Genomic DNA, 25,244 nt, shown 5'->3' on the forward strand with positions numbered 1-25,244 from the left:
ACACTGTAGAGCTCATGCAAGTCACAAGCCATTCATTGTGTGGCAGCCATTCAAGAAGGTAACCATCTGTGGAGAAGCTATCAGCTGTCCATGAACAGAAAAGCAAGCAAGGCCACAGGACATACCACCTCAGATGGCTTAGATAACTAAGGGCACTCACAAGATATCCAGGTGGTGCCAGGCAGTGGTGGGCAGTGGTGGTGCATGCCTTTAATCCCTGCACTTGGGAGGCAGAGACAGGCAGATTTCTGAGTTCAAGGCCAGCCTGGTCTACAGAGTGAGTTCCAGGACAGCCAGGGCTACACAGAGAAACCCTGCCTTGCAAAACCAATATCTCTCTCTCTCTCTCTCTCTCTCTCTATATATATATATATATATATATATATATATATATATATATATATATATATCTCCAGGTGGCTTGTGACATTATCAGGACCAGCCAGGACCAGCTTTGGAATTTTGATCCATATACCTGCCAAAGAACTATAGAGTAGACAGAGCACAGGTGCAGAGAGATCACGACTATTGTGTATTCCAAGAAATCCATGGGACTCTTCAGATGCCCCAGACATGATGCTTAAGCAAGGCCATCCCTGAGCTAGGACCTGGGGTTCTCCTTAATTTCACACTGCTGTGGTGAAGCTGATATGCCATCTCTATCTCCTCTATCCCCCAGTCTGTGAAGGCCAGGCATATGTGACATGATAACATTGATGACTGGCCTAAGGAAGGAGGCACTGTGACAGCCACCACACATAGTCCAATTCTTCAGGCTCAGCAGAGGGAGACACTGCTCCAGGGGACCAGAGTGACAGGCTCACACCTAGAGTACTGTGCCACCTAGCCACCAGATGGACCCACCAGGCTCTGCCACTGCCAGCCAGAACTCAGCAGCACAGGAAACAGCTAAATGCCAAGCTCCAGGCCCTTCCCCCACTCCCAGGAGGCCGGTAGGGGCTTTGGGGACAGCAAACAAAGCTGAAAAACAGGACAGCAACTCTTCAGCTATCTGAGGGAGCAAAGAGAATAATGTAGCCTCTATCCTCAAACTCTGGGAGGTCCCAAGAGGCCCAGCTCAGTGGCCGTGGGGAATGAAGGAATTTAGGCAGGTAGCAGGCCAGACTCTGAAAGTGGCCTTACTTCTGATGGGCACAAAGACACTGGTAGGCGTGTGGACTCCTTCAGGCTACAGAAGGCCGGACAGAAATGTCACCGCTAGGGAATGAGGCTACAGCCTGACTCTCTGCCCAGGGCTGCAGGGCAAATACCTCAAGACAGACAGGACCTGCTTGATTGCCTGGGCTTCCTGTCTCCTCACTCCTCAGAGGCCTGCATGGGCACTGGGCCAAGGTACTGAGGTCACTTTAGCATGCTAGACTCTAGCACATTCTCCCTGAGGTGCTTCCTCTCTGAACTTTCAACACAATGTGCATCTTTGTCTGCCCCAGTCCCACCGAAAACTTGCCCACTCCTTTCTCTTCCTTGCCTAGACCACCCCCAGCCCCAACCCCACCCCTCCTCATTAGCAGGCTTCTCATCAGCTAACCTCAAGTTAAAAAAAAAAAAAAAAAAAGAAAAATCTTGCAGGTTAAGTTTGTGGCATACAACTTTAATCTCAGCACTCAAGTCACAGAAGGATGAGTTTTATGAGTTTGGGGCTAGCCTGGTTTACGTAACACATTCTAGGGCAGCCATGACTATACAGAAAGACCCTGTCTTAAAACATTGAAGAAGGAAGAGGAGGAAAGAGAAGAAAACTAATTCTCTAGCTGCCCTGAGTCTGGGCAAGTTTCTGCGTCCAGTGCTCTCCCACACTACCACTGTTCTTTACTGTCTTTTCTGTTGGTGGGGTGGGGTCTCCTGTGAGGAAAGACACCCACCCGGCTTCATCCTTGCCCTCTGTCCTGGAGTGAAGGAAAGAAAGAAGAAGGAGACGCAAGGAAACCTGAGAGAGGAGGATTACTTCAGTGCTGAGCACTTGCCTAGCACACAACAGACCCTGGGTTCAAGTCCCCATCACATAGAGAGGGAAGGAGGGAACCGGAGTGTCAGTTTACGATGTCTACCGTGTGTCTACCATGTGGAACTCAGGAGATGGCGCTCTTGGGGAAGTGCCTGCTATGCAACCATGAACACCTAAAATTGGATCCCCAACACCTGTGTAAAAAGGCAGATGTGACAATGTACACCTGCGAGCCCAGTGATGTGAGGGGCAGAGACTCGTAATGGCCAACAGCCATAGCCAAATCAACAAGTGGGAGGCTCTTTCTCAAAGAAATAAATGTGGTGAGCAGTTGAGGAAAGCCACCATCTGTCTTCCAAACACACTACTGCACACACACACATGCACCTGCACACACACACATGCACACACTAACAAGTGCATACAGTGGACACATGATCACACAGAATACATCTAATATCTGAAGTCTAGGAGTGGCAGAACAATAAGAAGTCAAAGAAACAGTATAGCTGAATATGATGGCTCACTCTTCTAATCCCAGAGACAGGAGGATTACCTTGAGTTCAAGGCTAGCCACCTCCATAATGAAACCCTGACTCAACAACAACAATAACATATAAACAACTTTGCCAGGACTGCTAAGAACTTTCAGGTTTAAGGGAGTCACCACACTGATGTTTAAACAACTCAACTACTTTGGATAAGCTGGGCATGGAAACGCATGTCTGTAATCCCAGTATGTAAGAGGCTGAGGCACAAGGACTGCCATGAGTTTGCAGCTAGGCTGAGCTAAAGAGTGAAACCCTGTCTCAAAAAGAAAGAAAGAAAGAAAGAAAGAAAGAAAGAAAGAAAGAAAGAAAGAAAGAAAGAAAGAAAGAGAAAGAGAAAAAGAAAGAGAGAGAGAGAGAGAGAAGGGGTAAAGGGAAGCCTATAACCCAAGTTCTAAGCACTCTTGAAATGGAGAGAATTTGAAGTCAAGAGTATCAAGAGTTCAAAGACATCCTTGTCTATAAAGCAAGGTTGAGAGCTATCCTGGGCTACATAAGAGCCTCTCAACAACAACAAAAAGGACAGAAGGAAGAGGAGGAAGGAGAGAAGCTACAGCATGGAGAGGATGGATGGATACAGAGGCAAAGAAGGGATAGAGGATCATAAATAACCTCAGAGAAAGAACGCAGACAATCTTCAAAAAAATCAGAAATTAAAGTCATCAGATTTCCCAAAAGCCATATTACAGGTCAGGAGAAAATAAGCAATAGTCTTCAAAATTGTGAGGAGAAAGATAATTGTTGACCTAGGACTTTCTCACCCAGTGACATGTTAAGTTTGAGTGGTAGCACATGCCTTTAAGGTGGGTCTCTGTGTTTGAGGCTAGCCTTGTCTATATGGTGAGTGAGACTCTATCTCAAAAAACAGCAATAGCTAAACACTCCAAACATTTAAACATTCTTCTGATCCATCCCTTTCAGGGAGCCACAAGAAGGGTTTGACCAGAGCTACAGGATACACAACGGAAAGAAAGACCCGGGATGGCTGGCTGAAGGGAAGGGAAACTGGCAATGAAAGGAGGGGACTGTAGAGTAAAAGGAGGCACTGAAATACGGACTGCAGAGGATGCAGCAAGAGCAAGGAGTGGAACAAAGCTTATTAGTGAAAAACACGGCAATGATTAACTCCAGATAAAACACAAAGTGGAAAAAGACAAGAACCAGTCATGATACAAACAACTTGACTGGTCAGTGGCTGTTATTTAATAACTGGAATGACATGAGCAGCTGAAATACAGATCTCAAAGCCATGATGAAATATTTGAGGAGGAGGCTGGACTAGAAGGAAGATGTATCTTTACCGATATGGAGGGTAAGAGAGACCCATCACCTTCAGTGCCAAATAGCTGAGAAACAGCAGTACAAATGAAGAAGTACAGATTTACACAGTAAATACACATTTACAGCGGAAATTCTAAAAGGAGCTTCTTCTGATGACCAGGAATTGGCCTGGGGAGGAACAACACAATGGTTTGTTTTTTAATTATTATTATTATTACAAGGGTCTTTTTAAACTATGTGTAAATATTTCTTTGAAAAATATGGAATAAAGTTTTGAAGTAAAGTTTCTGAACAAAAAGAAAAACTTTGGCCTAACAGCCACACGATTCTGGGATCATCCCCCTGCCTCTGCCCACCTCCTGGCATAGGTACCTGTTCATTGGTAACTCCTGGGCGTAGGGTGCCATGCTTGTAATCCTCCAGCAGTTGCACAGCCTCTCTGAGACGTTTCTGTAGAGGAAAGAGAAGAGACACTGTGTGGCATCAGACCAGTACTCCTGAAAGTTCTTCCTTCATGAGACTACCTCAGCATCAGCCAGAGTGTCAGTGTTCATGGTGCATTGCCACAGCCCTCAGAATACACACGAAACGGTAGGAAGAGTCCTGTCTAAATGTCCTTCCACAGGGACTGACTGGGCTCAACAGCAGTGGTATGATATATAACGGATCAGGCCAGTCCAACCAGAAACTGAACTAAAACTCAGGAGATGGTTTAGTCAGTAAAGCGCTTGCATGCAAACACAAGGACCTCGGTTCAAATCCCCAAAATGCACTAAAACACAAAAATGAGGTAGTACATTCTTGGAATCCTGAAGCTAAAGGGGTTGAAACAGGGATTCCTGGGGCTTGCTGGGTAGACAGCACAGCCTGCTTGGTGAGCTCCGGGCCAGTGAGAGGCACTCTTCTCAAAACAAAAAGGTCAGTAGCACCTGGGGAAATCACATCTGAGGTTGACCTCTGGCCTCCACACCCATGCACACTCACACACAAAGTGAATAAAAACATTTTAAAATAGCAACAGATTTACTTACTCAAGTACTTATGGCTACAATACCTGACAGAGAGAGAGGAGGGAAAGAGGGTTGAATCTCATTTTTTTTAAACAAAGAACAATAGGTATAGAAGACAGCTTTCATTCTCCAAGAGACTTGAATAAAGATGTGTGCGACAGCTTTCAAACGCAGCCAAGACTACAGATAACTAGCGGGAGTGTAAATAAGTAAGCGCAACTATACGTGCTCAATAAGACACCACAAATAACTTGCCAATAACAAAACAATAACTTGTGTTGTCGTTGCCTGAAATACCAGCCTAATACCAGCATTAGAGACAGAGGCAGAGGAACCCTGAATTCCAGACCAGTTTGGGCCACAGACTATGTCCCGAGCCAGTGTACACTCAACAGTGAGACTCTGTCTCAAAAAGAGGCAAACAAGCCAGGTGCCGTGACACATATTTTTAAATCCCAGCATTCAAGAAAAAGAGGCAGGCAGATCTCTGTGAGTTTGTGAGAGATCTAGCCTGGTCTGTATAGTTCCAGCCAGTGAGGGCTACACAGGCTCCTGGAGAAGGGCAGGGGAGGGGGAAGGAACAGGACTGAGAGAGAGAATGATAACTGACTTCCTAGGTGGTAGTATACATCCAATACCAGCACTTGTGAGGTGGAACCAGAAGGATCTGGAGTTCAAACCAGCTTTGATGATATAGTGAGTCTGAAGGCAGCCTGGGCTACACAAGAAACCAGCAGAAAGAGAGAGGAAAGGAGAAAAGGAAGGAGGGAGGGAGGGATGGAAGAAAGGAGAATAGATAGCAATTTAAGCAGTAATCTGAAGCCGGGCAGTGGTGGCGCACGCCTTTAATCCCAGCACTTGGAAGGCAGAGGCAGGCGGATTTCTGAGTTCGAGGCCAGCCTGGTTTACAGAGTGAGTTCCAGGACAGCCAGGGCTATACAGAGAAACCCTGTCTCGAAAAAACAAAAAATAAAAAAAATAAAGAGTAAGCTGAAGTGAGTGTGGTGTACGTGTATGATCCTAGCACTGCAGAGGTGGAGGCAGGACCACCAGAAGAACGAGTTACACAGCCTTGGTTACACAGGACATTCAAGAGCACCCTGTGCTATACACAATCGATGTGGTCGATGTGGGTGTGGGGTAGCCTAGAAAACCATGACCTCCTTACAACACAGATAACTCTCACTGGCATAATGGGCCCTCACCATTAAGATAGTCACCCCCTTATCCAAATCTTCCAGAGTGTTCTAGAATGTTTCCATATCCAAGTCTATGTGGCTGAATTAGGGTTTCATTGTTGTGAAGATACACCACAACCAAGGCAGTTCTTATAAAGGAAGCCATTTAATCATGGCTGGTTTACAGTTTCAGAGGTTTAGTCCATCATCATCAGGCAGGAAGCATGGCAGCATGCAGACAGACATGGTGCTGGAAGAGCCAAGATGTCTTGATCCAAAGGCAGCCGTGAGAAGACTGGCATTCCATACTGACAGAGTTTGAGTATAAAAGTCCATCCCCATAGTGACACATTTCCTCCAACAAGGCCGCACCTACTCAAACAAGGCCACACCTCCTAATGGTGCCACTCCCCATCAGCCAAGCACTGAGACACATGAGTCGATGGGGATGGGTGCCATACCTATTCAAACCCCACAGCGCCCTTGCCTTGATTCCAGACAGATTTTATGACTATCTCCACACACAGAGGGCTGGCCTGAGGCTAGACTACATAAAGTCTTACACTTTCACCTTGCTCTCAAGATTGTCCCTCTCTTAGAAGCAGCCACCATACTGTAAGGAAACTCAATCAGCTCAGTAAAGACCCACCCACATGCAGGAGCAGTAAGCCTCCGGGCACTGCCCCACCTGATCCACTCCTCGAGGCAGCACACACTCAGGGGCTAGAGAGATGGTTCGGTGCTTGAGTGAACATTCTTTTACAGAGCACCCAAGTTTGATTCCCAGCAGCCGTGTCAGGGGGCTCCCAAACGCCCGCAATTCCAATCCCAGAGGATCTAAGGACCTCTTCTGCCCTCCGTGGGCACTGCACTCACACGCACAAACTCCCACACACATAAAATTTTTAAAAACTAACAACAAAGCAACTGAATACAGTGGTACACACTTGAAATCAGAGCACTGAGGAAGCTGAAACAGGAGGATCTCAATTTTGAGGCTGAAAGAAGAAAAAGGGAAACAAAGACATCAAAAGAAACAGGAAAGGAGGCTGGAAAGATGGCTCAGTGGGTAAGAGCACTGACTGCTTCTTTCCCAGGACCCGGGTTCAATTCCCAGCATCCACATGGTAGCTGACAAAAGAAGACATAAAACCCATTCCCGGCTACTACACACCATGCAGCAAAAGTGTGACTTTTCTTCTAGACTCTGAATATTTTTCTTTCCTTCCTCTTTGTTTTTGCTTTTGTTTTGGGGGTAGGACTTCACTTTGTAGCCCAAGCTACCCTAGGCTTTACCATGTAGCTGGCCTCTAACTTGTGGACAATCCTCCTGCCTCAACTTTCCAAGTGCTGGGACAGCAGGTGCACACAATGGCCGTGTGTCTCAGTCACACTGGATCACATTGTTTCACTTCACTTAGGCTGCATAAAGAGTAAGTTCATGATTTAGCACTTGAACTAAGTTTCATTAAACTTTTGCCAGGCACCCCAGACCACAAGCACCCCGAAAACTCCTAGGGGTGCTCAGGTCCCCCAAGGCTGAGTGGCTGAACCTCCTCCTGCTGCCTGAGCCTCTAAAGACCAGGACAATGCATGCTCTACTTTCAAGCAAAATGCAGTAAAAGGCCCTGAATTCTCATTATTTCTCCCACCCCAGGGATTCTCCTGAGTTCCTATAACAACCTGGCCAGGTTCCATCTCATTTGACACAGTCATCAAAGGCAGCCTCAAGCCAAAAGAATCAGTTCCAATAAAGCCCTGAGCTTGGCAAAGAGTGTGAGGAGCAAGGAGAGCCAAAGTTCCTGCAGACAGGTCTGAGGGCCCAGCGTGGAGAGAGCTAGAAGGAACATTTTAAGTCTGGTCCTCTATGCTCTAGTTGGCCTAAGTCTTGCTCAAAGGTCCTGTGGGGTGGACAAGGCCCCAGTCACCTGTGTGGAGAGGCCACAGGAGCTGGCTCCTCTGGGGGCTGTTCGGGGAGTCTTGGGGCTCAGAAGAAATGTCTCCCTGCTATGGCCTCCTCTCCAGCCACTATATTATGTGCTTGGCAGAAGGCCCTTGAGGAGGGGCGGGGGGGGGGGGGTGCTGAGAGGTCAGCACTGGGTGAGCTTGGCAGGAAGTCTTTTCAACCAGGAATAAACAGGCAGCCAGCCCCTGAATGTAAAAGCTCTGAGGGGCCTAGCTGGCTCTGGAGAGGCTGCTAGCCTGTGGCCCCTGCCTGAAGCCCCAGGCTAGAAGCAGACTAGTCAACCATGCTGCTTCCCAACTCCCCATCAGCAAGCCTACAGCCAACATGCCTCAAAGAGGTGCCATGACCCTCTCTCTATGTCCTCTATGTCCCTCGGGGATATGGTCTCTAGAGGCCCTCTGCAAACGCATGTACTGGGAGGCGGGCTTTAGCAGCAGACTATTGGTGAGAACAGCATCTTGCCCCTCTGGACCTGCTGGAACACCCTAAGCAGAGATGAGTAGAAAGCAAAAGTACAGGCTTGGAGATTGGGGGAGGTGGGTCAGAGGCAGAGAGCCACAGGAAATAAAGGTTAGAAAAAGGGAGGCAGGAGCTGGGTAGGTGGTGTGCATCTGTGAGCCTATCACTCCAGAGGTGAGGGCATGAGAACTGGGAATCCAAGGCTAAGCCCAGCTACATAGTGAGTTCAAGGCCATCCTGTGCTACATGAGACTCTGTATCAAAAAATAAACAAGAGGTATCCTACCCCCCCCCAAAAAAAAACCCCAACAACTCAGAATATTGCCATTGCTCATGGTTGACCACCAGAACTTGATGGTAAGACAGTATTCTGAAGAAACCACATAGGTCACAGGGCAGAGAGAAATCAAGTACGTACTGATCATAAGTCTTCCTCCCTACTGGCGAGCTCGCATAGTACCAGAAGGTGACACACAGGCTGCTGGGAAAGAAAAGTCATCAATAGCTTTACTTAGTTGTGAACTACAATAGCAACCTGTATGGCAAGATTTGCCTGTGCTGCAGGAGTGGTATGGATGCTATGGGGGTAACTGCCTGCCTTCTGGTTAGATTGAAGACCCACTCTACAGGAGGAAACCCATGTCTGGTATTATAGACTTGGCCAAGATCAGATGGCGGGGGAGCTTATTGGCTTCATGGATGAAACTGCTATTATTTTGCTAAATAGACACAATATTGAGCCATTTTCTAAATTCCTATCTCTATCTGTAGATTAGTGCAGCTCTCGGACTTCATCAGAGAAGTCATCAGAGACGTTTCTTTCTGCAGCGATGGTAACTTTACTCACAACTGCTCTAAGGACAGAGGACAAGTGTCTGCTCAGCCATAGCTGGGACATCTATATCAACCCCAGCCACAAGAGACTCAGGGACTGTCACTGAAGAAGAGGCAAGAGAGAGGGGACAAATAGCATCTTCTTGACATGACAGGCTGATGCACTCATGAGCTCACAGCAGTTCCAACTGCTTGCACAAGACCAAGCCAATTAACATTCCAACATGGAGGTGGCTCGTGAGCTGATGAACCCCAACCCCTAGCAAAGGGGTTATTGATAGTTGATGGCTTCTGGTAAAGGGAGAGCCCATTTTCTTTAAGGGTGTAGCCTCTGTAAGTTGATCATGCTCCGGTAGCTGACCACACACCTATGAGTATCAAAGCAACACAGATTGTAATCAGTGGGTGATATTTTTAAAATGATATACAGTGGGGGTAGTTTGAATGAATGAGACTTGTATATTTACATGCTTAGTGCCAGATTGTCGAACTCTTTGTAAAGATTAGGAGGTTTGGCTTTTTTTGGAGGAGGTGTATCCTTGGGAGTAGGCTTTGAAGTTTCAAGAGGCCACATCAGACCCAGTGTCTCTCTCTTTGCCTGTAGATCAGGATGTAAAGCTCTCCGCTTCTGTCCTAACATCACACCTGCCTGCCTGCCACCATGCTCCCACCATGATGATAATGGACTAACCCTCTGAAACTGTGGGCCAGCCCCAATTAAATGCTTTCCTTAAAAGAGTTGCTTTGGTCATGAGATCTTGTCACAGGAATAGAATAGTGACTAAGACAGAGCATGAAGCTGGGAGGGGGGGTAGATCTGAGGGGAGTTAAGTGAAGGAGTTGGGGTGGATATGATCAAAACTGGATGCATGTATGAAATTCCCAAAGAATAAAAATATTGTACTTTTTTATTTTTGTTTCTTTCAACAGGGTCTCTCTGCATAACCCTAGCTATCCTGAACTATGTAGACCAGGATGGCTTTGAACACACAGAGATCCAAAATAATCCTTCCTGGCACCACAACCCATTTCTAAATAAAGTGCAAATTTCTCAAAAACCTCAGTGATGACATTCTGCATTGTCAGCATGACCACATGTGGACTTAACCCAGATGCAGGGTGTCCCTGTGGAAGATTTTTCTTGATTGAATTATTCCGATCAAGAAGAACCACCATAGATCCAGATCCTTTGAGGTGGAAGGCCCACCTTAAACCTGGACCACACCTTTTGGTGGCAATCTGTATACAGGATACAGAAGAAGCACTTCTGACATGTTCATTCCTTCACTGACATTAGAGCCTACTTCTTCAGGTGCCCTGTGTATACTGGACACCAGCTAAGACGTCCAGCCTTGTGGACCAAGCAACTACTGGATCCTTAGAGTTTCTATCGGGAGACAGTCATTGTTGGAATAGTCAGACCACTGCCTGACTGTAAGGCACTGGAGTAAATCCACTTATATAATATATATTCCTCCTGTAGTTCTGTTTCTCTAGAGAACCTGGATTAATACAGCTGTGCAGCTAAGCAAGTGTGGTAGAAGGAACCAAATATGTAATTTACTATCTACTGTTCAGTATCGATAACACAAGATGGTAGCAGGAGCATCCGGTTAAGAGGTGAGGGAAAGTGAGATGGAAGAGAGAGAGGAAGGGGGGGGAGAGGAAGGGGAGAGGATGGGAGGAGGGAAGAGAAGAGAGAAAGAGGAGAGAAGAAGGGGGAGGGAGGGAAGGAAAAAGGGGAGAGGGGGAGGGGAGGGAGAGGAAGGAAGAGAGGGGATATAAGGAGGGGGAAGAGAAAAAAGAAAAAAGGGAGAGGAAAGGAGAGAGAGGAGGAAGAAGAAAGAGAAAGAAAGATAAGGCCCTTTTTACTACCATTTAAAACTGAACCCAGGGCCTGTGGGATGGCTCATTAGGTAAAGGTACTTGAAACCAGGTCTAGTAACCCCAGTTTAACACTCAGAATCCACATAATAGATGAAGAGAACTGAGTCCCAAAAGTCCTCTGACCTCTACCCACACATACACTCATATACAATAAAATAAAGTAGCCTAAACAATGGGCACACAGGATGTGCCAGGCAGACTGAGAGGGCTAAACAGGAGAGACTGGGATGGGGGACTAATAGGCAGTAGGGTGCATAGCTGCTGGGGAAGCCTGAGGCTTACCCCACTTCTGGCCTTGACCATTCCATAGCTGGTGCTTCTCCAGGGCTGGCCTTGTGTCTGCTAAGAGTTTCAAACAGAGGAACTCAGGGTCATAGCACAGCAAGCAGTCTACAGGCCTTCCCTTGTCATGTTCTAGTTTCTTTTATGTTGCTGTTGCAAACACTCTCAACAAAAGCAAAATAGAGAGGAAAGGATTTATTTGGTTTCATTTCCATGTCACAGTCCATCACAGAGGGAAGTCAAGGCAGGAACCCAAAGGCAGAATACATGGAGGGATACTGCTTGTTGGTATAATCTCTGGCTTACTCACTAACAGGCCCATAGCTAGCTTTAGTCTACAGCCCATGAACACCTGCCCAGGGATAGTGCCACCCACAGTGGACCTGGCCCTCCTACATCAATCAAGACAGTCCCTCACGGACATGCTCATACACCAACGTGATCTAGGCAATTCTACAAACAAGGCTTTTCTCTCATGTGACTATATGACAGTGGTTCTCAACCTTCCTAATGCTGCAAGCCTTTAATATAGTTCTTCATGGTGTGGTAACCCCAACCATAAAATTATTTCATTGCTACTTCATAACTATAATTTTGCTACTGTGAGGAATAATGTAAATATCTAATATGCAGGATATTTGATATGCAATATCAAATATCCCATAGGGCTTGTGACCCACAAGTTGACAATGATTGCTCTGGGCTGTGTCAGGTTGATAATTAAAAGTAACTTGGTCATCATCCTAAATCCTTTCTTCTACCTTCTTGGGAGAGCAGGCCAAGCTTGATTAGCTAAGTCCTTGTCTCCCACTGGCTATGAGCCTTGTTCTGCAAGGCCAGAGGGAAAAAGAACCAGGAACATGCAGTTTTCCCCAAAGCTGACCTCCAGTAATCTTAGGACCAAGGAAACAAATCAGTACATTCTGCTGGAGGATTGGTGGTTTCCATATGCCTAAAAGCCTTTAAAAAGCAAGTATGGCCTAAATTATATCACGGGAAATGAGAGTATGGCATGCAAAAATGGCTCAGTAGTTAAGAGCATGTGCTGCTCTTACAGAAGTCCTGGGTTTGGTTCCCAGCACTTATTATGTCCAGTGTGGTAGATACCACAAAATGCATACAAATAGACAAAAACTTGACACACAATTTAATGGGTGTGTGCACGCATGTGTGTGTGTGTGTGTGTGTGTGTGTGTGTGTGTGTGTGTGTGCGCGCACGCGTGCGCTCGCGCGAGTGTGTGGATTTGGGTGTTGGTGTGTGTGTGGACCCATTATGTACATGTGCAGAGATCAGATGAAGACATCAGGTGTCCTACTTTATAACTCTCTGCCATTATTCCTTTGAGACAAGGTCTGTCACTGAACCTGGAGCTAGGCTGATGGCCAACAAGCCCCCGGAGTCAGCCGTCTCTGCCTCTGACGGTGCTGGCACACATGAGTTCTTTTCACATGAGTTCTAGAAATCCAAACCCACGTCCTCATGCTTGTCCAGTAAGCACTTGTACACAGTGAGCCATCTTCCCAGCTTCTTGGGCATTTAAAATTACAAATCCCATTAGAGGACCAGTGAAGTGGCCCAGCAGGGAAAGGCAGTTACTACCAAGCCTGACAGCTGAGTTATTCTCCAGGCCCCACATGGTGGGACAGAACTGACTCCATAAGTTGTTCTCTGACCTCACATTTGCACTGGGGCATATAAACACACTCTCTCTCTCTCTCTCTCTCTCTCTCTCTCTCTCTCTCTCTCTCTCTCTCTTCTCTCTCTACCTACCCCCAGACACAATAAATCAAAAAGTAATTTGATTTTTTAAAAGCCTGAAACCATCTGAAAGGCCAATAGTAAAACAACGATTTAAAATTTATAACATGGCCATGTGATCAGTTATTACATAGTGACTAAACATGTCTTCCTTCCCCTCTAATAGGATGCTTCATAAATGGCATATTCTATTTGTGCAGGAGTCACGGCATCTCTGTAACATTCCGTTTCCAGCATGTGTGCTAACTAAAGTGAGCACTTGCTACTCAGCCCCATAAAATAAGTCTTAAAGAAGAAGAAAAAAAACTGAGAGGGGCTGGAGAGATGCTCAGGGGTAGAGCACTGGCTCTCTTCTAGAGGACACAGATTTGGTTCCCAGAACCCACATGGTGACTCACAACTGTGACCTAACTCCAGTTCCAGGAGACCCAGCACCCTCTTCTGGTCTTAGAGGCACCTGCACACATGTGGTACACAGAAATACATGCAGGTAAAACATCCAAACATATAAAATAAAATGTGTATAATGTTAATTTTAGAAAGAAATTTGTTTTAAAACAATTTTGGATACATACAATTTTTCATGTATTAAAAGTGAAGACCAATTTGCATACTAATGAGATGAAGGTGTTGAAAATTGGTTCTAATGCTTTGTCTTAATTCAGCTCCCAAAGCCATTCTCCCAGACCTGAGGGTCCCTGCTCCCAGCTGGCTTTGATTGGTAATAAAGATTTCCCATACAGCCAATGGCTGGGCAGGGAGACTGAGGTGGAACTTTTAGATTGTGCAGGCAAGGGACAGAGAGGGAAGGGATGGAGAGGTGAATTACCATAGCTTGGAGGGGAAAGGACCAGATTTTAAAACTGCAGGAGAGAAAGCATCCAATAATGTAGGTGGAAAGGAAATGCAGCCCTATGTGGGGGAAGGGGGATGCCCAGAAAGTAAAATATGGATTTAGAAGGTGTTGAGCCAGTAATACTGAAGGGAAGTGTGTGCTAGCGGGGGTGGGGGGCTGGAGGGGTGGGAAGTGCCCAGCCATTGAGCTAGGCAAGGCATATCAAAATTAGCTGGTGTATATGTCTTCCGTTCTCAAATCCAGAGAGCTCTTGGATGGTGCAGCTTACAAGCTACACCCTCCCCTCGCCCCAGCCAAAGAGGTTACACAATTCACTGCTACATGAAGGTGTTTATTTTTTTAAAAAATTAAATCTCAGTAGAGTATAGCATGCCAGAGGCTGGAGGATTGCTGCAAGTTCCAGACCAGTTTGGTCTACAGAGTGAGTACTAGGCCAGCCTGATCTACAGAGTGAGTTCTAGGCCAGCCTGGTCTACATAAATGAATTCCAGATCAGCCAAAGCTACTTAGTGAAACTCTTTCCAAATAACAAAACTAACGATAGCAATTCTAACCCTTGGCTGGATATCTGGTATAGCAGAATGTAGAGCATCTTCAATGGTTTCCAGAGCTGACAGAGGTTTTGACTTTATAAGCAATGCTGAGACCATCAGTCCCCATAAATATGGACTACAAAATGGCAAAGGTATGTTTTAGGGCCATTTAAAAAATTCCTAGGAAGTGTTCTAATTCCACCAAGATTTATTTAATGATTTTCAGTTTTTTTATTTTTAAGCATTTGTTCATCCATAGATTGGATGCTCTCTCTCATAAATTTAATGTCTGTTTTTAAATGAAACTCAAGTCACCTCTAGGAATTTTTGCATGTGTATGTGTGTGAATGCATGTGAGTGGGGTGTGTAAGACCTGTGCGTGCGTGCGTGTGTGTGTGTGTGTGTGTGTGCGTGTGTGTGTGTGTGTGTGTGTGTGTGTGTAGAGGCCAGAGGACCACATTGAGTGTCATCACTAAGGAATCCACCTTGATTTCTGACGGTCTCTCACTGACCTGAATGACAGGCTCAGCTGGTTGGCCAGGGAGCCTCAGGGGTCTGTCTGCCTGTCTTCCTCCACAGTATCACCTTTACAAGTACATGTCACTGAACTGGCTGCTGTCCACACAGGTGCTGAGGCTCAAACTCAGTCCTCACGCTTGTGTGGAGAGCCCTTTACTAAGTATGCCATCCTCCCAGCCCCCAGACAGCAACTTTTAATCAAATATTCTGAATCAAATATTCTAATGCAACCCAGAGCCGGGCTATAACAGAGATATGAAGACTTCGTGGTGTGAGTAAACTGATTCTGTGAAATCAGAACGCTTTGTGCGCACAGTAGAAACATGGTGATTCATGACATACCATAGTCTCAAATCCTAGCTCAGGTGTTGGCAGTGTTTGTTGGGGTGTGTGGTGTGAAGGGTGTGAACAGTGCCAAGTGTGCCTGCACTTTGGGTGTTCAGACCTGAGCTGCAGAAAAGGTGCCTGTGGCAATTACACTTTGGAATCATGGCAGGTTTGACTTTGAAGTAAGTTTTGGTTTTTATATTGTTCACAGACCGTTTCGGTTGCCAAATTTTTCACAACTTCCACACTCATTGGGTCACAACCCTCAGTTTAAAAAACAGGGACTCGGTTAAAGGATGTGCTTCAATCTCTTCATAAAGGTACCTTTTCCTCTTTGCAGTTACTCAGCAAGCAGGTGTGTGTGTGTGTGTGTGTGTCTGTGTTTGTGTCTGTGTGTGTGTGTGTCTGTGTTTGTGTCTGTGTGTGTGTGTGTGCATGCACAGCACATTCATGCTCGAGTGTATGAACTCAAGTGTGTAAATGTAGTGGGTGGTGTGTGTGTATGTGGAGGTCAGAGGTCATTTCTGGTGTCTTTCTCTATTGTCCTGCTCCTTATTCTCCAAGACAGAGTCTCTCTTTGAACCTGGAGCTCATGGACTAGCTACAGTGGCTGAACAGCAAACCCCAGAGATCTACTCTTCCCCATTGCTGGGGTCACAGACACAGATCACCACAGCCAGCTTCTTATGTGTGTGCTGGGGACCCTAACTCAGGTCCTCTTACCAGCTGAGCCATATCTTCAGTCCCAACAGGTGGTACTGAGAGGAAATTAATGTCCTGTTTCTGAGAACCAATATTTTACAGTACTATAGAGTCCAATGAACCTGACCCAGATCTGCTGCTAAACAGAGTTGCACCAGGGTGCTCCATGACTTTATTAGACCCAGAAGGACCTGGGAGACAGTGAAGCACTCAAGCATTTCTGTGAGGACTCTGTCCAGAGGATTCCCAAAGCCAGGACACACTGCCCTAAAGTGAGAGGCACCAGCCATCATGCTGGGTCCCAGGGGAGATGCCCCTGGCTAGGCATCTGTCCCTGGTGGGCAGCCTCCACCCTGAGCCCCTGCAGCCCCACCAGAAATGCAGACTCGAGGGAAGCATGGACCGTGAAGGGAAGCCTCTGACACCATGAACTAAAGCAACTCTTTCCCCTTGAAGCTGTTTATACTGGGTAAGAGCCTCACTGCGGACTGCCATGGGACCAGCAACTCACATTTTAGTATAACCAGACTTGTAGACTGTTTATAAATTTTATTTATTATCATCGTGTACACATGCCATTATGTGTGTTCAGACGTCATAGGATAGCTATGCATACTTGGTTCATGTTTCTCACTGTTTTTTGGCATCCAGGGATTGTACTCAGTTAACCAGGCTTGCAGAGCAAGTGCTGCGTCTGCAGAGGCGCCTGGCCAGCCCATGTGAACTTGTTTGCTCCCTGTTCAAGGTATTAGAATCCATCCATCCTATCAATGCCAATGTCCGAACACAGCCAGTGGTGTTTCTCCAAGCTGGGTTCTGTGTGCAAATTCCTCCGCTCCACAGCAGTCTCTCACTTCCCACAGTGACTTTCCCTGCCTCACACCTGGATTTGCCATCTTTCCATGAGCCCTATGTCTCCTTATGCAATGGCATTTAGAACCCAGGACCTGAATGCTGGTGTGTTCAAAGGTACTAGAGTGTCACATTTCAGCCCTTTCAGTGAGCAAATCCAGAAAACTGAGAAATGGACTAGACATATATGTGTGCACACCTGGTGTGAAGTCCTGGCTTCACACTGATGTCCCTCGTACAGATGCAATACCTCAGGCTCTTTTTCTAATCTTCCTGCTCCCATGGTGACAGCCTCAGGTCCCAACACCAGCAGTTACTTGGAGTTGCTTGTTTTATATTTAAATTTTTTACTCTTATTTGTGTATATGCACGTATGCGTGTGGAGATCAGAAGAGAGCACTGGACCCCCTGGAGCTGGAATTACAGGCAGTTGTGAACTGTTCAACTGAATTTGGGACCTCTGGAAAAGCATTGAGCCACTTCCCCAGCACCAGTGTTTGTTTTTAACAGGATTGGATTCCGGATCCTTCTCCTGCCCCCTCCCAAGTGCTGGAACTGCGGGCTTGAACCACTGCCCCATTCCCCCAGCTATAGTTATTTATCCTAACCTGCAATACACTCAACATAGTTCTGAATTACTATACTGATATTACTACTGACTGGGTGTTATTAATATTTCTGAGGCTGAGAGATGGCTTGGCAGTTAAGAGCACTTGCTTCTCTTCCAGAGGATCCTGGTTCAATTCCCAGCACCTACATGACTTACAACTGTCTATATATCCAGTGCCATAGGATCCAATGTCCATTCCTGGTCTCTGTAGGCACCAAGCACACATATTGTGCATAGACATACACAGGCAAAATAGCCATGTGTACACACACACACACACATACACACTATACTATTTCAGTTTATACTCTCTGTTTTCAGAATGCTCATTTATTAACCGTTAAGTAACCAATTCATGGTATTTTCAGATAAAATTAGGATGAACTTAGACCTAGGTGTATTGTCTCATGTTTGGAGGCCAAGGCAAGAGAATCATGTTTTCAAGGCTAACCTGAGCTACATAATGAGTTCTAAGATAGCCGGTGTTATAAGGTGAGAGGCTGTCTTTAAAAAGAAAAAAAGAAAAAAAACCAAGTGTGGTGGTACAGCACTTCTTATGAGTACACTGTAACTGTGCTTAAACACTCCAGAAGAGGGCATCAGATTTCATTACAGATGGTTGTGAGCCACCATGTGGTTGCTGGGATTTGAACTCAGGACATCTGCAAAAACAGGCTGTGGTTTTTTTTTTTTTTTTTTTTTTTTTTTTGTTTTTTTTTTTTTTTTTCGAGACAGGGTTTCTCTATGTAGCCCTGGCTGTCCTGGAACTCACTCTGTAGACCAGGCTAGCCTCGAACTCAGAAATCCGCCTGCCTCTGCCTCCAGAGTGCTGGGATTAAAGGCGTGCGCCACCACCGCCCGGCAACAGGCTGTGTTCTTAACTACTGAGCCATCTCTCCAGCCCTGAGCCATCTCTCCAGCCCGGTACAGAATAATTAATTTAATATTAGCACTCAGGAGGCAGAAGCAGGTAGATCTCTGTGAGTTCAAGGCCAGCCTGCTCACCATGGTGAGTTCCAAGCCAGCTAAGGTGACATTGTAAGATACTGTCTCAAAACAATAAGATAACAATAAAGACAAAATCCATCATGGATCAGGGAAGATGCCTGTCTGCAGCCCTACAACTCTGGAAGTGGATGCACGACTTTAGGAGTTTAAGAGTGGCATCAGCTACATTGTGAATTTTGAGGATAGCCTGGGCAATATAGTGAACTTCAAGCTAGCCTGGCCTAAAATGTGAAACCCTGTCTTCCTCCCCTTCCCCCTCAAAAACAACAAACAAACAAAAAAGGTGCCATGTAGCACAGCCTTGCCTTCAGAGCTCTAGACTACATTCCATGGCTTCCCTGGAAGGGTATGACATCATCTCTCTGGGTCTCTGCAAGCCTCGCCTCTTTTGCTGAACTGAATGCTGCACACTGTGCCCTGGACCGGAGACTCAGTCCTCCAAGCTCCCAAATAATCTACTTGTAGCAATTTCATGACCCATATCGACTGTGCCAAGGATTCCTTGGAACAGTCATGGAGGAGACCGCTGAGCCCAGCTACAACTTTCTCCAGCAAGGGATGAGCTCAGCAGAGTTCAGCCTCATCACGGGCACCTCGTGCACCAGTCTTCCAGCTCACCTGTCTTCCTGCTTCCTTCTCACCGTTGGTTCTTCTTCCTTCTCCCCCTCTCCCCTTTTAGAATCAAAAAGCACAATTCTTTCCCCGCTGTCAAGCAGAGCCACCTCCTCCTCCTCTGAAGCTCGTTCAAGGCATTCTGAGAACAAAGACAGCCTTCTTCCTAAGAGAAATTACGGTGGATAAAATTGCCTCTGCCTCATTACACATACAAGGGTTGGAATCTTTTTAAAGCTTGGCCAGTTATAAATTGCAAGCCAACAGCTGCAAAACCTTCTGAAGACGATTCTATCCACAGACTCCAAGACTGCCTCAGATCTGGGGCTGCAGGTGGCTCAAGCTGTCGGGGATCCATCCTCTCTGGGGATCTCCAGCTTACACAGCCACCTCCTCATGCCCTTCACTGTCCTCTCTGTCCTCAGATCTCCAACCAAGCAGTCACCACTCCACGTTGCCTTCCAAGAAGGGTCCTGTAGACATGAGTTCCAGGATGGAGTGAGGAGGATGGCATGCCGTGTGTCCCACAGCCCAGCAGAGCTCACTAAGGTCAGAGACTTTCCTCTCAGTACCTTTGTTTCTGGTGAGGGCTGAGACTGCTGTCTTGCTGGCCTGGAGGTCCATGTGGGACCCTTGCAGACTTTGAAGGATTCAAGATTTTCTGAGATTACAGAATTTCCAAGAGGCCCCCAGGTGCTCCTAGAAACAATCCTCAACTCCTGTATGGCAGTTAAGGGAAAGGCCTGGAAGACCATCGTCCATCTCTGAGAGAAGGGAGCATGTGCGATCTAAACAATCTCTGAAAGTTGCTGTTGCCTGGGTTAATTTCTAATTAATAAGCATCTACGTTGCTTTGACATTTTAACTGTGAATGGAAAAGGGAGGCCTGAGATTTGATTATTATTAATTAATACTAAGTAACCAGCCCAAAATGGGTTGGCATTATGTAAAGAGGTTGTGGTCTTTCAAATGCAAGAGTTCTGCTAGGTATGGTAGAACATGCCTGTAATCCCCCTCACCTGCCAAATTGAAGCAGAAGGATTACAGTGAGTTCAAGGTCAGTTTGAGCTACCTAGTAAATTCCAGGTCAGCCTAGATTAAATAGCAAGACACTGCTTTATAAAAATTAAATTAAATTAAATAAAAATTTTAAAAAGCAAATGTATATCATATTTAAAAAAAAAAAAAAAAAAAACAGGGCTGGAGAGATAGCTCAGTGGTTAAGAGCACTGGCTGCTCTTCCAGAGGTCCTGAGTTCAATTCCCAGCAACCACATGGTGGCTCACAACCATCTGTAATGGGATCTGATGCCCTCTTCTGGTGTGTCTGAAGACAGCAACAGTGTACTCATAGACATAAAATAAGTAAATCTTTTTTTTTTAAGAATCAAAATGAGCAACACCAACAAAAAAGCCAGATCTGAAGCAAGATGTAGAAGATGGAATTCAATGGCAAATGAAACGCTGAGTGTGGGAGGAGGGGGCATCCTTGGAGGAGGAGGGTGAGTTCCTAGCACAAACGGCATCCCGCCCTGCAGCACCTCCTGTAACCCCAATGCCTCCTTGCTCATGAGATCTGAGGAGCACTGAAGGGCCTCCCACGTCCATCCATCCTCCGCGAGCCCTCCAAGGCCACCATCAGCGTCTCCAGCCTGCCCTCATTTACTCCTCACAAGCAAGCAGCATTTTTATTAGGATTTCAGAACTAGAATTGTTTTGAACAGTTCTAGAACTTTCTGGGATGAAATATTACTGGGCTCAAAAAGTAGTTTTTCAAGTTTTGTGCTCTTCCGAATTTTATATAGTTACCTCCATTATAGGAGAATTCAGACAAAGTCTATGTGTTGAGCAGACTTGGCCTTTTAGGGATAACAGGCCACTAGGGCCAATAAAGCCAGATAGCAAGATGTCCAGGCCTTATGGTCTTGCTAAGGAGTAGTAGGAAACCACATATCAGAGTAATCCTCACACTTCATGTTCTGGGATGCTACCCAGGTACACACACCATGGAGAAGTTTAATATCCACATACCCAGAAAGCCTTGTGCTTTCTCCCAACATGCCTTTGGGTTAGTGATATACAAATGTGTTGGGGTCTTTCAAAATACAAGAATTGGATCTGGGCAGAAAGACTGTGAGTTTGAGGCTTAGCTGGGGCTAGTGAGTTCCAGGTTAGCCAGAGCTACCCAGCAAGACCCTGTTCCAAAAAACCAAACCCACAAACAAGCAACAGAACAGAGGCAAGATCTGAAGACATGACTTGAGAGCACATCCTCCCTGAGGCGTATGGATCACTGCCCGACAGACAGGTACAGGACAGTTCTGGCAGGCAGGAGGCTGCCTCCGAGGCTCAGTAAGGAGCTTCAGGGAGCAGGGCACTCGGGATGGAGCTCAACTCTGCTGATGGCTGAGTGACCTTGGCCAAGTTCTGAAACTCAGATATTTTTAACAGGAATGCAAACCTGTTGAGCACCAAGTCTGCAGGCAAGTGTACCTGCTCTTATTCAGACTGGGACAGCGCTGTTTGCACAATGAATCTCGACTTTCCACTCTTCATCTGTAGAATGGGATTGTAATAGCAACCTCTAGTGGGACAGATCTTTGTGATTCTGATAAGCTAGTGGATGTGAAATGTTTATAGTCACCACAAAGGTATGGCAAATGTGTGAGCGGGACCAACATATTTACTCTGCTATGCACATAGCAGAGGTTCATGGGTATGGAATCATGACATGGAACTGCAAAGATATGTGTTTTTGTGTATCAATTTAAAAATACAGGGCTGGTGAGAGAGCTCCATGAGTAAAAGCGTGAACAAGCCTGATGAACTGAGGTCGATCCCCAGAACCCACATGGTAGAAGGAGAGAACCAGTTCTCATAACTCAAACCCCTTGATATATCTGCACATTAAATAAATAAACACAATACAACACAAAAATAAGGGGGCTGGAGAGATGGTTCAGTACTGAAGAGCACCTGCTTCCCTCCCAGAGGTCCCAAGTTCAATTCTCAGCACCTGTATTGTGCAGCTCGCAAGTGCTTGTAACTCCAGCCCTAAGGGCGCTGACATCTTCTGGCCTCCTCAGGCACCAGAACACACATGATGAACTTCACGCACACACACATGCACACACACATCTAAATAAAAAGTAATAAAAATACATCTTGTAAATAAATAAAACTAAAACCACAAACTGTCTTGTTCAGCATGTACTTAATAAATGTGTGCTATTTATATGAATATGAATCCCCATGCTTGTTTTTCTTTCTTTCTTTCTTTTTTATTTTATTTTATTTTATTTATTTTATTTTTTTTTTATTTTTTTTTATTTTTATTTTATTTTTATTTTTTTTTTTGGTTTTTCAAGTCAGGGTTTCTCTGTGTAGCCCTGGCTGTCCTGGAACTCACTCTGTAGACCAGGCTGCCTCGAACTCAGAAATCCGCCTGCCTCTGCCTCCCAAGTGCTGGGATTAAAGGTGTGCGTCACCACTGCCCGGCAAAGGAGTTGTTTTTCAAATTCATAGGAAAAGACGCACTTCTTAGGTTGCCCCTGCAAAGAATTACTTTTTCAGTTTAATAATACTGGTTGCTTCACAGCCTTTTGATTAAGGTCAAGAGATAAGAGCAAGTGTTACATGAGGAAATGGAGCCACCAGAAGTGTCACACATTGTTGATGGGAGTGTCACATGGAGAGCCACTTTGAAAAGCAATATGACAGTTTCCCAAAAAGTTAAACATAGATTTTCCACATTTGCTTTACAAGCTAGCAATCTTGTTCCCAAGGCCAACCTGGTCTACAAAAAAAAAAAAAAAAAAAAAAAAAAAAAAAAAAAAAATCCAACATAGACAGGGCTACATCAATGAAACCTTCTCTCAAAAATGAATCAGAAAGAGAAAGAAGAAAGCATATATCCACACAACGATGTTCATAACAACTTTATTCATAATAGGCAAACACTGGAAAAGGTCCAGATGTTCACTAACAAGTCAATGGACAAACAAATTCTTGAGGATGTCTTCAATGGAACATCTGCCAGCATTAATAGATGCCTGACTGACAGACACAGTAACATGGGTGAATATCAAAGGACTGGAGGGAAGAGGTGACTAGAATTCTATCAGCACTGCAGTCTAGAAACAGCATACCGGGAAGCTGATGGGAGCTGTGACAGGATTGGCTTCACAAGCATAAGCCAGTGGTGAGAATGATACAAATGCCTTATACCCTGTATGGATGTACACATTGGCTTGTGCACATATACACGTGCACGTGCAGCTGCATATACCTGTGTGTGCACTATGTATGTAGAGAGAAATTATACCTTATTTTTTTTTTTTTGAGGCAGGGTATTTCAATGAACCTGGAGCTCATCAGGTGACTAGTCTGATTGAGCACCACAGTGATCCTCCTGCCTCCACCTCCCCAGCTTACACAGGAAGACTACTGTACCTGGCCTTTTTTTTTTTTTTTTTTTAAGTTCATGTGTCTATGGTGTTCCTGTGGGTATGGTTGCACATGTGCTTGCATGTGTGCATGTGGAGACTAGAGGACAACCTCAGTGTCATCCTTGGGTTTGCCGTCTACCTCCTTGGAAACACGGTCTTTCATTGGCCTGGAGCTCCCTGCCTGAAATGCACTAGCCCACCAATGAGGCTCAGGGGTCCTTTTGTCTCTGGCTTCCCAGCATTGAGATTCGAAGGGTGGGCTGAAACATCTGGCTCTTCACATGGGTGCTGGTGATTGAATTCAGATCCTCGTGTCTATGAGGCAAGCAATCTACCAACTGAGCGCTCTTTCACATGATGGTGGTCATGACTATGTGGCTGAATGTGTTTGCCAAAATTCATAGAACTATACAATTTTAGAGGTAAATAATGCCTTAACAAACCAGACATTCAAAGCTATGAAGAATGGTCACTTAGAAGAGTGGGGAACTGAACAAGGAGCATAGTGAAAGATACCTTTTGCCCTGCTAACCACATCCAGACTACTTGATTCCCACCCCCTACCCCTCCATGCTGGAGATCTAACCCAGGGTCTAGTACATGTAAGTGAGCGCTGTATTACTGAGCCCCACCTTGGGCCCTGTTTGAACTTTTATGCTAAGTATATAATTTACATAAGTGGTAACAATGACATTGAGGTTTCAATAATAGAAACACTGTTTCTCTCAAAAGGGTACAGTGAGAGCCAGTGAAATTGTGGGAGAAAGCTCACAGCACATGTAGGGATGTCCTCTTGATTGACTGAGCTAGACAAACACAGAGATGTATGACCTTCCTCTCACCTCTCACCTTCCTTAATTTCTTCACCTCCTCATCCCTTCTGATGACCCACACAAAGTTACAAGAAGGTACAAAGGCCTTTGTGCTGGCTATAACTCACCTCAGTGACAAAGAGTGTTCGAGGATCAATGATGTCCAAGAAGTGCCTGAAGCGACCGTAGAAGGATGTCTGGGAAAGGAGAGAGGAAAGGAGAGTCAGTCAGAAGCTGTACCTAAGCTCAGGATACTGGTGACCTCACCTACAGTCCCCAGAATTCTCCATGTGGGTGATGGAGGCCACTGAGACCTCGGTCCGCGTCTCAGGGCTCGGAGCTTCCTAAAATCAACTCAGAGAGAATTAAGATACATCATGACCTTTGTGTGTGCCACTACCACACTGGTTATCTCAGCACTCAGGGGGGCAGAGGCAGGTGGATCTCTGTGAGTTGGAGGCAAGCCTAGTCTACAGAGTGAGTTTCAGGACATCCTGGGCTATGTAGAAAGACCCTGTTTCAAAACAAACAAAGAAAAAAGATACATTATGATTAGAGCTGAAGAGATGACTCCACCATTACCAGCACTTGCTGCTCTTGCAGAGGACCTAAGTTTGATTCCCAGCACTCACAGCAGGTAGCTCATAACTACCTATACCTTAAGTTCCAGGGGACCCAATGCCCTCTTTTGGCCTCTGTAGGTACTTGCATTCACATGTGCATAGACACACACACACACACACACACACACACACACACACATACACACCTTTAATATTTATATGTAATTCTCGAG

General features: G+C 45.7%; 1 protein-coding gene across 3 annotated transcripts in view; it reads right to left on the reverse strand.

The window, feature by feature from the left end:
- Nucleotides 1-25,244, reverse strand: part of Sfxn5 (sideroflexin 5) — a 120,286-nt gene that overhangs the window by 82,351 nt on the left and 12,691 nt on the right. For 2 of the 3 annotated variants that reach the window (XM_034512095.2, XM_034512092.2), the window contains exons 2-3: nt 24,577-24,645; nt 4,168-4,245 (exon numbers count right to left, since the gene is read on the reverse strand). In XM_034512095.2, coding sequence (XP_034367986.1) covers nt 4,168-4,245; nt 24,577-24,645 — 147 coding nt within the window. Of the gene's footprint in view, nt 1-4,167; nt 4,246-4,319; nt 4,513-24,576; nt 24,646-25,244 lie in introns of those variants that run through there. The other variant, XM_076940007.1, reaches the window with a different exon arrangement.

This window comes from Arvicanthis niloticus, chromosome 9 (genome assembly GCF_011762505.2).
Source record: "Arvicanthis niloticus isolate mArvNil1 chromosome 9, mArvNil1.pat.X, whole genome shotgun sequence".
NCBI classification, from domain to species: domain Eukaryota; kingdom Metazoa; phylum Chordata; class Mammalia; order Rodentia; family Muridae; genus Arvicanthis; species Arvicanthis niloticus.